The sequence below is a fragment of the Empidonax traillii genome, unplaced genomic scaffold (assembly GCF_003031625.1).
Source record: "Empidonax traillii isolate 1590-97213 ecotype Southwest subspecies unplaced genomic scaffold, ASM303162v1 scaffold660:size391163, whole genome shotgun sequence".
Lineage (NCBI taxonomy): Eukaryota > Metazoa > Chordata > Aves > Passeriformes > Tyrannidae > Empidonax > Empidonax traillii.
Window position 1 is genome coordinate 202115 of NW_020955853.1, and position 15758 is coordinate 217872.

General features: G+C 42.6%; 1 protein-coding gene across 1 annotated transcript; it reads left to right on the forward strand.

Moving 5' to 3' along the window:
* The first annotated feature begins 1022 nt into the window (after positions 1–1022).
* On the forward strand, positions 1023–1823 carry LOC114065436 (leucine-rich repeat-containing protein 30-like). The gene has a single exon (XM_027899353.1). It carries the CDS (start codon positions 1023–1025, stop codon positions 1821–1823), a length of 801 nt encoding a protein of 266 aa, XP_027755154.1.
* Positions 1824–15758: the final 13935 nt, after the last annotated feature.

The window sequence follows — 15758 nt, forward strand, 5'->3', positions numbered from 1 at the left end:
TAGACCATACCTCTAACACATTGTCTTGTACCTCTGATAGCCTGAGGGAGGTTGTGGATATATCTCTCCTTGAGAAGCATTTGAAACGGATATCCTAAGCATTTTTTAGCTGAAAGCCTTAAGGATCAGAGGATGAAGTAAAAGAGGTTGGCTTTCTCAGCCTGAGGCTTCAAACCCACAATTTTCCCTTTCAGAAAATGCCCTGCTCTCTGTATCACATGCTGTGCTGAGTGGCTTGGGATAAACCCGGCATTTTACACTTCTCCTATAAAAGCTATGACAGCAAGGAATAAAAACTTGTTTTTAAATATGCCAGAGCAAGTGCAGCACAAGAAAGATGATGTCTCCATGAGGCAGGGGTTCATGCACTGAGCAGGAGGGAGAAGGACTTCCAGATTTCAAAACTGATCCTTTACTGCGTTTGCTGAGTATTAAAGTCACAAACTGACCTGAGGACAGGATGTTTTTATGGTTCCCAGTTCCCAGGCCACCAGCTATGACTGTCTTGCACTTGTTCTGTTTACCACGTTTATGACGTGCCTTATCCATCCTGCCTTGCTGTTTCCCTTGCAGTCCCTTGGGACTATACAATGAGAAACTTTCCGCAGCAGCACCCTTGATGCTCCCAAAATGGGTGAGCTGCACACAAGCAGAGATTGGAGCCCATCTGCTGGGAAACAGAGGCAGAGCTCTGGCGTTTCAGTTTCTGAACACTGACAGACGCGGGCCACCAGCTCACAGGCTGCAGCCATGAGAGGCCCCATCACAGCCCAGGAGCTGGGTTTTGTGTACACTGCAGAGCTGGGAGGGAAACACCTGATCATGTGAGAGGACCGAGTGTTTACTCAGTGGGCTGTACCTGGGCAACTCAAACATTCTGCATGTGTGGTGGTTACGTGCCCAGCAGAGCGGAAAGCTGACAGAGGATCTTGACCCACCGAAAAGCACAGAGGTTTCCTGTGGAACACGCAAGGGATTGTCACTGACTGTCTCCGTTCAACCAGCCACTGTCCTGGTGGGACATGGATGCAGTCACCCCTCTCCGACGTGCCTGTCCAGGCCCCGATCCACTCTGGAGGTACCTCACAGAGCACGACCCGAAGTACAAAGGGAAGAAGAAACTCAAGATCTCAGGCAGAGAGCTGGTGTCAGTCCCCCCACAGGTCTTTCGCTTGGATCAACTGCAGGTCCTGGAGATGAGCCCAGAACGAGAGAGCTGCCTGAGGTACCGGATGGAGCTGCTCCCCCAGGAGATCTGCCGCCTGAGGAACCTCACCTGCCTCTACGTGGACTCCAACAATCTGAAGGAAATCCCTGCTGAAATTGGCACTTTGAGTTGCTTGGAGAGGCTCACTCTGAGCAACAACAACCTGAGGTCACTGCCTGCAGAAATGGGGGCGCTCCAAAGGCTGCGCAGCCTCCACCTGGCCAACAACAGCCTCACTGAGCTGCCTGCACCCCTCTGCCAGCTGAGGAGCCTCACATTTCTGGATGTGAGTGACAACAAAATAGGTACAATCCCCTCCAGCATTCGGCATCTGGAGAAACTGGAAACGTTGCTACTGCTTTTCAACTCACTGGAGAGCCTTCCTGAGGATGTCTGCGTTTTAAGGAATCTGCGCACACTTTGGTTGGGAAACAACCAGCTACAGTCCCTTCCAGCAGCCTTTGGGGAGCTGGTGAACCTGGACTGGGGATACAACTACTGCTCATGCAATTTTGAGGGGAACCCACTGGAGAGTCCTCCCCCTGAAGTCTGCAGCAGAGGCCCTGAAGGGATCAGAGGCTATTTCTTGTCACTTCATAGGATTCAGAGAGACTAAACTGTTGCTGTCAGTTCTCTTGATTTGACTGAGATGGATTTATTCTGCACAAGCAAAATGTGTTTCAGACAGAAAGCTTTGGTGAAATCACTGTGGAGCTCAAAAGTTTCCTTTCTGCTCTAAGGTGATTTCTCTGGTAGTGTTTTGTTGTTGTGTTTTTTGTTTTGTTTTGTTTTGTTTTGTTTTGTTTTGTTTTGTTTTGTTTTGTTTTGTTTTGTTTGACACTGGTATTACACAGTGATGTATACCTTTCAAAAACTCATCCAGGGACAACTGTAATCTTTTTTGTTATTTATGATAGTCTTATCTTAGGAAATGTTGCAGCCAAACATCCAGTCTGAGAAAACGAGCAAGTCTGAGAGGACAGAGTCAGGTAAACAACCGGTGGTATGCAAATAGCAATAATCCCTACTCTGTTTGCACACTGGTTTGGTGCTTGAGTCTGGACTCAAAGTAAATGCAACCTGAGATTTCTGGAAGCTTTTAAGGTCATACTGACTCGTAGATTTGGCTTTGCTTCAGGTAGCCCAGAATCTCACAATTTTCCCTGGAGTTTTACATCACAGACAGGTTGAATCATCTCAGGCTTCCTCCTGACACAGGATAAAGAACAGCCTGTGTCCAGGTCCCAAAAGGTATCATGCAAGTGATGTCTCCATTCGTTTGGCAGGACATAGTGTATTTCTTAGCCTGTTTCTCCTGAAGAACAGTGTCAGCACTCTCTGGAGGCAGCATGGACATGGAGTTGATGTGCCAGTCCACCCAGAGAAGACCTCTGATATAGCTGATACAGCTCCTTGGAGCTTGGTGATGCACAGGTGTAGCCCAGATTTAGAGCATGCAGCACTAACAGGAAAAGTTTCCACTTTTACTGAGTCTGGGGAAGTGTTCAGAGTTATTAAAATATGAGTATGCAAACTTCCTGCAAGGGAACATTCTGAGAATCCCTGTCTATAATCATAAAAGGCTTCATCAGTGTTACATTATGGAAATTTGCTGAGACTCCTTTTTGTTTCGTTTTGCTCTCTCTTCTTCTTATCATCAACATTGTTCTCCCACCTCTCCTCAACTCCTCTCCTCTTTGTGGAGTGTTCTTTCTGGGGCTACTCCCTCTGACATTTGTGTTTCATTATTTTCTCATCAAAAACTTCTCATTCCCTTTGGCCTCTGTCTCCTTTGTTTCCTAGTTCTCCTTTGGACAACATACAGAAAGCTGCAGTTTTGTATTTCCTGGAAAGAAAAAGGGTTGAGTCAGGCCTGGTGGGAGCTGAACATGGGTTTTTTTAGGGTTCACAGAGAAAGGGAGAGAGAAAGAGTTTGGGATATTGATATATGGACCATTAATTCTTGTGTTCAGTCATTTGCTTCTCCTTATAGCAGAGATCAGCACAGGATCTGAATCAATGCTGAAATTTTTCTGGGTGACAGAAGCACCACGTCAGATATGCTTAACATGAACAGATTTTCACATTGCTCTTCCCCTGTGTCTGCCCCTGACCTCCGTGAATTTGTCAAACCAGCTGTGACTTTCTGGTGTCATAGTAACCAGATTCAGGATATCATTAGGATATCCCACAGAGATAAATCAGTGCATGCAATAATGGGCACACAATTACATCACACCACTTTTTTCAGTTTTCCTGCAGCTGATTATTTCTAAGGTGTGTGACATAGGAAAGAAAGGAGTAAAGGGACCATGGTGCCTTGTTCTCTTGGCTCTTTCTATGGCAGCATAAAGAACTGGAGATAAAGGAGCAGGACAATGAACTGCAAGTCCTTTGCAGTTTGGCTTTTTTCAGAGGAGATTTGGGACTGTGCATGAAGTAACTCCTGAAGCTGGTGTCACATCAGGCAAAAGCTGTATCAAGGTGGTAACATTAAAGACATTGAAAGACTCTGGTCTCATTCCTGTTCTTGTTGTTGATCCATTCTCTGGACTCAAACAGGTCTTATTTCACCATTATTTCTGCTGTTTCCCCATTTCTTTCACCCCCTTCTATATGTACAGTCATTCTGCTTTTCTAAAATTTGCCTAGTAAAGAACATGAGGTTAAAGGCAGTGCCAGCAGCAGGGCACAAGTAAAGACAAGGTTATCACCCTGGTTTTGGACATGTGTGGGAATTAAATTCTAGTAACTGTGGTCTTTTTAGTGGCTTTTGTCTAATACACCAAATCCTTCCAGGGCATCACCTTACACTAGTGGTAAGAAGGACAATTTCTTATGTCCCATATCAGACTCTTCAGATCCTTTCTTGCTGGTTTTCTTATACATTGCACACGGTTTGGGCCTGAGGTTCCATTTCCGTTTTTGGATACCTTTCTCTGCGTCTTGGCCAGTGATTCCTGAAAGGCAAGCTGACTTTAGCTTGTTTGGGGAGTTTACAGCATCTCAAAGCTTTCACTTTTGGTTTTGGCTGATCAGGTTTCACAGGCTTTGCTTAACTAATCCTCTCTCCAAAAACCAGAAACACAATTTCTGAAACCTGGTTATATCTTTTAATAATATGCCTGTCATTCCTGAGAATGAATGGAGCTAAAAAGGGGGTTAAAAATGCAAGAAAATGTAATCTTCAATAAACAGTTCCAATACCTCTGCTGTAATTCTCCAATCTCTTGACAACAAGAGAAATTCTGTGAAATTAATGCTAGTGAGGGCACTTTGACCTTAACCATCAAGCTGTTTGCATGGACTGAATATGTTTCTCAGAAGAAATTATGTCCTGACACCACGTAGTCTGTAATCTCTTCCTTTACCTTTGTCCCAATTGCTTCCAAAATCCCACTTCCCTAGGTGGAAACCCCAGTGGTGCATATTCACTGCAGCATCTGTGTTAGTGGCATAGTTACACAGAGCAATAAGTAGACCCTGGTGTTGTCATAAGGATGGCATTAAAACCTAATCTCAAACTGCTTGTCCTGTATTTGTTGTACTGTCTGTATTGTTGCTAAGCATCCTCCTTTGCCTGTGCTCATTAAAACTTCAAGTGTTAATTTCAGAGAATGGCAAACTGCTTGGATATAGGGCCCTGGTGAAAAGACATGGATATAAACCATACTCAGGGCTGAGAGGGAGGAGGGAATTGTTAAAGCTACCATTCAGTATTGATGGGAATTGAGCTTGAACTTCCCTTTCCCTGTCCCATACTGCAAACAGCCTGGAGGAGGAGAGCATCATGCCCTGGAATCACATAGGACTTTCATTTGGAAACTTTGAACTCTTGCAGCAGAGCAGTAATGAAATGTAAGAGCAGGGAGTGAAAAGAGCTCCAAATAGAGATTCCGGGAAATAATATATATAAGGGCAGAGGGCTCCTTAATTTAACATACAAATGCATAACACTTCACAGGCTGGTAGCTCAAGCTGGACAAGTTCTGACTACAGATAAGCTGCATATTTTTAATGCTGGAGAGTTCACCTGAGGATATGGCAGAATCTCTACCACCCAAAGTCTGTAAAACCCACAGCCTCACTCCACTGAAAGTACGGCTGTAACACTTCACCTTGTTTTATGCAAAGTCCAATTTGCAAAAGCTCCTTCTGTCTTTAAAGTATATGTCTACAATCTACAGCTACCATAAAAATAAAAGATTAGATGCCACCTTTTATTTACTTCTGGCTTGATTTGTCTTTATGTGAAATTAAACTTTTTAGTTTTCAGTGGCCATGCGCAATGCTTAAAAAATTGATGGTGCCCAAGTTTTGCTAATCAGAGGTCTCTTGTGGCCAGTGAGGGAGCCTCTGAGTTGGAAAAACAAAAATGTAGAGGCAGTTGCTGTTCTCCCCATGCCTGATGGAGTCAACAAAAAATTTCTAGGCTCACAAATGAAAGACTGGTTGTGAATTTACTTTAAGTGGGCTTAAGCACCAACCAGTTTTGCAAGTATTTGAAAAGTCTTGTGGTTGATCAGTCCAGCACATTGTATATTAGAGGACATCAAAGGAAACACAACTTTGCAGACTGCCAGAAAACAAAAGGCACTGCAGGTGCCACCTACATAAACTACAAACATATTTGATATCTGAAAGGAGAGTGGCAGCTTGTGAATGTGTCATTGTTGGGGAAAAGGCCATTACTAGTGAGAGAGGTCACTATTCCTGCCAGCTGGATGGACCCCAATGCCATCTGCCTTTCTGTCTTCCACCATGCTCTGAAGCCTCATCTCAAAACTCAACAGTCCAAGTTCAATAATGACAATTTTCAGGTGATGCAACACTGAATCAGTGCAAGAAGCTCAGGTCTGACATGAATACTGAGTATAATGTCAGTTTTGGTCACCACAATATAAGAAAGATATTAAGTCATTACAGAGTGTCCAAAGGAGGGGGGGAGGGCCTTGAGGGGAAGCCTGAAGTATGAGGAGCTGCTGAGGGTACTTGGTCTGTTCAGCCTGGAGAAGAGGAGACTGAGGGGAGGTCTCATTGAAGTTACAACTTCCTCCTGAGGGGAAGAAGAGGGGCAGGCACTGACCTCTGTGGTCACCAGTGACAGGACTCAAGGGAAGGACCTGAAGTTGTGTTGGGGAGGTTTAGGTTGGATATTAGGACAAAGTTCCTCACCCAGAGGGTGGTTGGGCACTGGAACAGGCTCCCCAGGGCAGTGGTCACAGCACCAAGCCTGACAGAGCTCAAGAAGCATCTGGATGATACTCTAAGGCACATGGTGGGATTCTTGGGGATGGCCCTGTGCAGGGCCAGGAGTTGGACTTGATGATTCTTGTGGGTGTCTTCCAGCTCAGTGTATTCTATGACTGTAGTCCTGTGATTCTGTGAATCCATGGGATCAGTGGGTTTAATAACCATTAATTGCACATGTTCAGTCATTGCCAGAGGCACTGGATTCAATGGAATGCGATTCCCCACACTTGGGCAACAGTACCACAGGAGGAACAAAGTGATCTATCATGGGCAAGTGCCTTATCATTCAGCACATTAAATTGCAGTGAAAGCCTAAGTAGCATATCTAATTAGCATCATTTTCAGCCATACAAAGAAAGGTTTTTAACTCCCCAAAGTGTTCTGCCCATGAACCAAGAGACAGGTGCTTAAATGTGCTTAAATAAATACCACATCCAAACCATGGGTTTCCCTTGTTTGTTAAAGATCTCAGCAGTCATCAAGAAGATTTTTATTTTTCTGCCACCCTAGGGAAACTACAAAATGTGTCACCATTCTCACTGGCTAAGAAACAACTTTCTTTGAACAGATCAGGCAGCAAGAGAATAGAAAGAGGGGGAAAGACTGATGCCACAAGCAAAGCCCAGACAGAATAACCCACAGTTTGTACTGGAACTCACTGAGTTTTGCCAGACTTCAGACAGCTAGTCTGTAGCTCACTACTGTCGAGATTCCCAAAACAATCCCACATCCAGTCATTTGGTACATAAAATTTATGAGGACTTTCATTTAGCAGGATGCAGTGACTCTCACATCAGAGGTATCGATCCAGCTGAGGTCAGGCCATTAGCACAGAGTTATGTCTAAAATGAAATCTTCTAAGTGCTTTGCAAGTCTCACTGTTGAAAAGTTCAAATTGAAGCTTCTTCTTGTAATGAAAAGTGCTTTTTTGGTTGATTTGTTTTTGTTCCTCGTTCCCCTGAGACTTAGAAAACAGACTATTGTATTCCTGTTTGCAACAAGTCTTTTACATACATGAAGCTTGTTGAAGAGTTTCTTATGAGACTTGTTAAAGTTAAATAAACATTGAATATTCTTGTTCTTTCTGCTCTGGCAGATGTGTTTTCTACATCTCAGGGAGTCTTCTTTTCCTCTGGATTATTGCTGCACACCTTTGCTGAGCAGTCACATTCAAAACTGAATACAACAAGGCATCTGAAGTCTTTCTAGTGACAAAGGAAGGACTTTTGTGTATTTGAAAGTTATACTCTGACTTTTTCACTCCTGTATGGTGGTGGTTACTCTTTTTTCACAAGGAATTCACCTTGTCATCTACTGTGATACGACACTATACTGCAGAGCTACTATTGGCAAATTTTGGTATTGGTGTATTGTAGAAGCTGAAGTTTGTTGCTTTGTACTTGTCCCTGGTGAATTTCAGTTTCCCCTTTCCCACCCCAAACAGGTAGGAAATTCTCCAAATCATTCTGAATTCAAACCCTGTCCTCCTGTGCTTAAAATGAGCTTTATGCCATCCTAAAATTTAATAACTGTTCTCTCTTTTCTATCTAATTCATTAATGAAAACATATGCCAGGATTGGATCCAGAAAAGGCCTGGCTGAACTCCATTTCTACATCCTTGCCCCCTGACAAAGCACCACCAATAACCTTCCTGAGATGTTATCAAACCAGCTATGCACCCAATCAATCACAGTCTCATCTAGACCAGGCTGCTTGGGCTCACTTATGAGAATGTCACATGCAACCCCTTTGAAAACCTTAGTGAGGGTAAGATTTGTGACAGCTACTTCTCCTTTATTCTTAAAGCCTGTTACATTGCTGAAACTGGAGATTAGATCAGTTCAACAAAATTTATTCTTGATAAATCCACACGGGCTACTTGTCCTTCCTGCTCCACGAAGTAGCTGCTTCATGTTTCCAGTTGTGACTTGTTATCTTCCAAGCGCTTATGAAATGTGCATTTGTTCCAGAATTTGTGCAAGGCTCAAAGGCAGGTGAGGATCATTTCCCATTCCTCTCTTCCAATAAGAAACTATCTTTAATGCAACAGCCACTTGCTGCTTCAGCCTTGGCAGTGACAAGGACTCCAACAGAGCTCTGCAGAACACAAACACAGCCAGGCTGGAAGAATTTGGTAGGGTCTGTTCCACGTCATGGCCAGCCCTGACATGCTCTGGGTGGCCCCATGTTGGGAGTGGAGGGCTACAGCTCCTCTTGCAGTTTGGGAAATGCAGCACAGAAACGTGGGATAACATTAACTTCCATTTCACTGCTTGTTTGCTGTGCCAAGGACTTCAGCCTGGTCATGGCTCAGGGAGAAGAAAGTCACTGGGAGAGGGAAAAGACACAAGTCTCGAGGTACCTAACCTATTTTGGTCTTGTCCTGTCAGCCGGGAGCTCTCCTTGACTTTTGTTCCTGCTTTCTGTTTTCAAATGGATGTCCTTAATCCTATTTCTCAGACTCAGAATGGGCCTGAGCAGCATGAAATTTCCGAGAAGCCAGTAGGAGACTGAGAGTTTTGATCCTGCAGTAACGAGCTTCAGTGGCTCACAGCGTGAATGTGTGTGTGTTCCCTGGGCAGCTGTGTCATCTGGAGGATATCTGCACCCTTCCACTTGTAAGAAGGGTGGATCAGATCAGTTCAGACATCATCTTTTGATCTAGATGAAAGGAGGATTCCTTTTTGTTCTCCACACTAGTGCTGCCTGTTAGGAGGATGTCCCTTTGCATTGGGTCTGTGTGTTCACAGAAAGAATAGGGAAAAAAAGAGTCAGCTAAATATCTGCCAGGCTGATTGCTCTGGCATCATTTTCACACATAAAATACTGTTGCACTTCAGCTGTTTCCAAACGTCCACACACTGATAACTGCATGGTTCTGTGTCTGGTTAATTTTTGTGAAGTTTCCTTTCCAGGTGTAAATCAGACCTTCCCCAGACTGCAATTTGTTCCTAGAATGAAACTAAACTAATGAAAGTAATGAAACTAAACTAATTCCTTATTGCTATTTTTTTTTCCAACTGTGAAGTTCAAGCGTTTTGGTCATGCCCTTAATTCCTCTTGTTTGGGTTTGCACAACTAGAAAAAGTATGTGGGACTGAGAGGCAGAGCTTCTCTGTAGACTCTTTTTGAGCTGATGTCTATCAAAAGGCTGCCTGCCCTTCCAAGGAGTTTAACTTGATGACCCTGCTTGTTCCTTCCAGTTCTGTGCTCTTAGTTGTCTCTTTGTTTATTAGATTGTGTTGTTCATTGGGAACAAGCTAAACTGGTTTTCTGTATATCAAGTGTTTGAAATTTTTTTTTTTTTTTAGCTTTTTGTTCTGTTGTTTGTATTATACAGGCTGACACCAGTTCTGCACATTTCTGACACATTCTGCACTGTCATATATAGTGGAATTTTTTTGCTTGTTTTCTAGAAAACTTCTGATGATTTGTCTGAATGAAACTAGAAAAGAAAATAAAAGAAGTTATACAATTCCATGGATATCTGTACATATGGATTCTGCATCCTCATGCAGCAGAGCTGTTAGGAAGATGCCCTGATGTACAGATCCCAGTTCCTTGCCCTGTTTTAATATTCAAAGCACTTTGCAGACTATTCTGGATGTCACTGTGTCCGTGCCAGACCTTCAGACGTTTCTTCAGAGAGAAAGGATAATAATAATGGTCTGACATTATACGGGAAAACTAACATTTGCTTCATTTGAGTTAGGAAGATTGTCACTGGAAATGTCTTGCATTTCAGAAAGAGCCTAAGTTAAAATGATCCTTCTGTCTAGAGAAGGACATTCTACAATTATTTTTCAAAATCAAATGGTTTTTTTAGTTGTAAAAGTCTTCCCTTGTCCCATCCCAAATAAATTTAAATAAGAATAGTGCTTTATTTCATAATTATCAAAAGTTTGCCTGTAACTTTTCTTATTGCGAACAGTAGCAACAAATCTGCATCCTTTTTTCCTGTGAACACTTCATCTCTCGTATGCTGGCAAAATATAAAGATTGTTGCTGCAGAAAAAGATGGAGGTTTTTTATTATCTAGCCCCCTAAGTAAGAAGTGAGTGGCTACAGGCATACATTTATGTTGATGTTTTCAGAGCTGGAGCCTTTGAGCTGCAGCTTCATTCAGGAATCTGCAAAGACTGATTCCCTCTCATCTGCAGACATTGTTCTCTAGCACTGGTTGCAAAGATCTCCTTTAGGCAAGTGGTCACCAACTATTCCCACTGAGGACCCCTCCACTTGACAGTAGTGCTGCACATTGTCAGCCTTGCTGGTGCTTTTTGGAGAAGGAACGAGGAGTAGAGGGACTCTGGAACAAAGTTCTTCTCCAGAAGGATTCCCAGCAGGCCCAGTGATTTAGAGCTGATGGGTGTTTCCCTGAAGAAGATGCTCTAAGGTACAAACTATACCTTAGACAGGCTTGCTTACATATTTTCTGAAAACACTTTTCAGCAGCCTTCTGCAAGCCTCTCCTAGCAAACAGTTTTCACCATATTTTATATCTACCACAAAGAAATCGACTTCTCAGCCATGGATCCCCACCCTTCACTTCAATCTGCAGGTCTAAAACAAGTTTCAGACACTGAGGTCAAAGTTTTGGAGGTGTTATGGGTGTATCAGTTTTACTCTGTGCTGCTCATTGGCCATTTCTGTATATGATAGTCCATGCCTGTGATACTCTTTTTGGCAAATATGTTTGAACTAGCTGGTCTCTCCTGGCTAAACACCTGGGAAAAAAACCTTGGAGGGTTTAAGCTGCTGGAAGTGGTACTTGGAAGCACCATTCCTGTAGCACTGATCTGTGGGATACACCCTGAGCATGAAGGTCGGAGCTTACAGATGGATTTGCCTACGCATTTTCCTGAAAAAGAGACTCCCCTAGTCCCAAAATTCCCAACAGAGCTTAAATCCTCAAAAGCTGGGCTGTATTACAAGAGGAACTAAGGCACTAATAATTTTAAACCCGAGAAGCTAAAAGCAGAAAGCAACAAATTTAAACTGGGTTATAAACACGGCTTTCTTTTCAACCCTTAGTGGCTCTGGCTGCCTGTTTTTGTAAGAAGAGCCATGTTGGTTCAGGCCAAGGTTTACCTTGGAAAATCTGTGCCTTATTCAGTCCCTAATTAGGGCTGTAAAAAGTATCCTTAGGAAAAATAAGAACAAGCTAAAACATTTAATACTGTCCTCTAATGTTTTTCCACTTCCTGAGTATTTACAGTTCAGGAGAGACCTTAAGCTGATGGAGCTTGACTGCTTAACAGGTAATCCCAGGATCTGTCTTCCAAGTATCAGTGCAGTGTGCTTTGAGCTCACAGAAACTTCTTGCATCCACACCATCTTTGGTAAGGAGTTTCCTAAGTCTACAGCCCATTTCATAAAGAATCAACCCCCTCTGAGGTCTCCACCTTCTCTTTTTGCTGCTTGTGAGATATTAAGGGGACTTATAAAACGGAGGGAGAAGGACTTTCTATATGGGCAGGGAAAATTGTTTTAAGCTGACAGGGAACAGGTTTAGATCAGATGTTAGGAAAAAATTCATTACTCAGAGAGTGGTGAGGCCCTGGCACAGGCTGCCCAGAGAAGCTGTGGCTGCCCCATCCGTGCAAGTGTTCAAGCCCAGGCTGGATGGGTGGGGCTTTGAGCAACCTGGTGTAGTGGAAGGTGTCCCTGCATATGGCAGAGGAGTTGGAAATAGATGATCTTTAAGGTCCTTTCCAACAAAAACTATTTTGTGATTCTATGATTCTATATGGGCACCTTCTACCTCCTGTCCAGGCTGCAGTCCCCTTCCTGCTCCTGTCCATGTTTCTTCTCTACCCATTCCACACGTCATCTTGAAAGCTTTTTTCTTCCAGTCATGTTTAATTATTCTAAGGAAGGTTCAAACTTCATCTATCTTGATTCTTTTACCTGCTTCATCCTTCTTCATCCAAAGCAAAAGGAAATCAGATGGGCTGCCTTCTTACTCCTCACTACAGCCACTGAAAGGAAAACACATGGACAGCAGGTGAAGCACATATGATTGGTCATGCTGATTTTTTTTTCAGTGAGAAATCCTGAATCCCTTCTTCTTTTACAGACCCTCAACTCCAGCAGTTTTTCTTTGCTCTAAAATAGCATTTGTTTTTCAATTAAAGTCGAATAATTTTTGAGCTAATACGTTAATTAAAACTAAACATGTTTGGGGCTGAATTACAAGTCTCTGTAGGATACAGGATGCTCCAGTAATACTAAAGAGGAAAGATGCAGAGTCATCGAGTATGAAAGTGCAAGCTTGATCTATAGTGAAGTCTGCTTTAGTTCCACTTGATTCTGTACAACTGCAGCAATTTACTGCACTTGACCTTTACCATGAGATTTAGAAAGGAAATGTTTGATATTCTACTCTATTTTCAGGAAACCTAGGAGACAGATAAGTAATACTGCTGCATTTTCCAGATTGTTCCCTGAATAATTTCCTTAATACATGGTCAGAATTCAGAGACCTTGATTTCTTGCACAACAATCTCTTAGGAAGTGGAAACCTGCCTCTGAACACACTGAATCTTGACATCACAAGCTCATAGATTCCTGTTTTAAAATTCTTCCTAGAAGTCTTTTAAGAGTTATTCTGTGAATCAGCACAATTTTTTTTAGGGGAAAATCTATGAAGCTTATGGAAATAGGTGGAAATCTGCCCACCCTGGAGGTTAGCATTCTTTAGGCTTTGTTTCCTCTCTGGTTTGTATGACCTGGGAATTAGCTCTAAATTTCACATGAAATTACATCTCAGGAGTCCCATCATAAACCAGCCACAGTGTCTGCTGCAAAGAAATGGATCTTTTCTGCTCTGTTCACTGGTAAGCAGTGCTGGCTATATATGAAGTCATCACAGAGTAATTTCCATTGGTTATTCTTGTACCCAGACTTCTTTCAATAATGGATGAGAAGGAAACTGATTTAATCCTTTCCATGTTCATTTTACTCTAGAATTTCAATATGCACACCTCTAGATATCTGCATAGAGCCTTCCAGAATTATTTCTGCCTTTTTAGAAGACAGAACGGGAATTGTATCATCCAAGCTTTAAGCCCTGAGCTTTGCAGGACAATCACTGTGTAGAGCACTATAAAATATCTACACAATATCTATTAATAAACGATTGGATGAAGCTTTTGCACTAGGAGAGTGCTGCAAACCTGCACATACAATGTTTTAGGCAGTGACTCAGAACTAGGGTATGATGAGCACTGCACAGATAGGTCTGGTTTTTTTTAGAAAGGAGCCTTTTGAGAGTAGCAAGCTGAGTTGCATTCATGCAGTTAAGTGTGTAATTCTGCAACCCACTTTATGGTGCTGGCCACTTTGTATGGTCTATAGTGATCTTTCCCTTAGAATAACATGTCTCAATATTAATAAAGAACATAGGCTTTCTCTCTATCCTGCCCACTCACTTCCCGTTGAGTGATATTTACTGAGTAAAGCACAAGTGTACTTCTTTTTTCATTATTATTTTGGGTCTTGTTTTCCATTCCTTGCCTACTTTCCTACTAAGTGACCCCATGAGGCAAAGGGAAACCAATTCTAACCCAGGTAGTGGAGTTTCAACTTGGATTCTGTTGCACCTATTGAAGGATGCTAACTTTTGTAAACAAGTACATTTTCCAAAATGGTGTCCAAAATAAAATGAGATTTCACAACATCAGGTGTCCTCGTGCTTCTGTATCACTGCCTTTTTTTTTTTCTCTGCTCCTGATGCAAGTGAATTTTATGCAGTGTTCAGTATATATTGTATTCTTGATACATAAACTCACCACAGATAACAATGCTTGAGTGAGCAGCAGGGATCAAGAGCTACGGCATTTTTGTGCTGAGAAATTCTAAAAATGAAGAAGTGCCATGAAAATGCAAGGCATGAATACGTTGCAGCCTCCTCAGCTTTCAGAGCTGTCAGAGGTCTCAGCAAATGTAATTACATCAATCACACGCCTTCTTCATGCCATGTTAACTGAACAGAAGAAAGACATAGAGTAGAGTGACTGATAAACCCCTTTGGTCCAGACTTCCTTCAGTCATTCACATGAGAAAAATAAATTGCATACAGAAGTACTTTTTGCTGCCTTTATGGTGAATTATCACAACAGTGAGTATTCTGGACCATTGGATATCTGCTGCAATAACTGAAGAGATAAACACACCCTTGCCTCCAGAAATTAAAATCAACTTAGTACAAGACTACGGTCAATGAGCATTCATGCTCACACTTGTCTGTCCGGGCTAATGCCAAGGGGTTTGATAAAACAGTAAGAGGAGAGAAGACAGCAGATTGCAGAGGGGGAATTGGTGTTAAGCCTCTGCTTATTGGACCAAGGCTTGAAAAGCCATCAGGTAACATGGTAAAGAACAAGTTCAGCCCAGCACGTGTCACAGGATGCTTGTCTTTACTAAGGGAGAGGAGTGATGTGCTGAATTAGATACAGAGGAAGGCAAGGCAATGATATTACATGGACTGCTTGATTTAGCTGCTGCTCACTCACCCATCAAAGGTGTCAGGCTAGAAGAGATTCTGGCCCCCAGTAGCATCTCATTTCATATAGATTTTTCTGGCTGCTGACTGTTTTTATCAACATCTCTAGAACAACAACAAAAAAGAGCAAAAATAAGATTGCGTTCAAGTTATAAGCTTAAATCCTTTTGGGTTAGCAGGAGTAGTTTCTATCCATTTTTTACGTAATGACTGTGGAGTTTGTCCGGGAGCAACAGAAAGTGTTTTCAGAAAAGATTGCTTTTATCTGGTTGACAGTCTTCTATTTATAGTTGGCAAATATTTCCATGGTTCAGGTTTATGAGCACACTATAGGCTTTGGTATCATGACTTGAGCTTAAGCCAGTTATAGCCATGCAGTGGATTGTACGTGAGGCTTTTTTTGCTGGGAGAAGCAATAGAAGATGCAGCACTTATACTCATTTTAAAAATTCAGAGATGCTAGCCACAAAGTCCAATAATGAAGACAAAATTGTGTAATGCCCTCAAAAAGTCAAGCTTAATAATTTGGTTTGTCAATGAATAATGAAAGCTCTAGAGGTAAGGTACTGGAAGGCTGTGTGTTCCTTTGCTTCAGTATATTCTATTATGAGTGTCCCTGGTGGTGCAGTGGCTAAACCACAGCGTTGTCAACGCTGAGATCTGGGTTCGATTCCCGGTTAGGACACTCCCCGGGCAGATGGAGCTCGCTAGCCCTGTAAGGCAATCCATCTACGTCCTGAGGACCTCGCTGCCACCGTCCAAGCGTGCTTGGCCCCGGCAGATGAACCTCA

Excerpts from the sequence above, each read along its gene's own strand:
- LOC114065436 (XM_027899353.1), top strand. The coding sequence starts at position 1,023 with ATGGATGCAGTCACCCCTCTCCGACGTGCCTGTCCAGGCCCCGATCCA.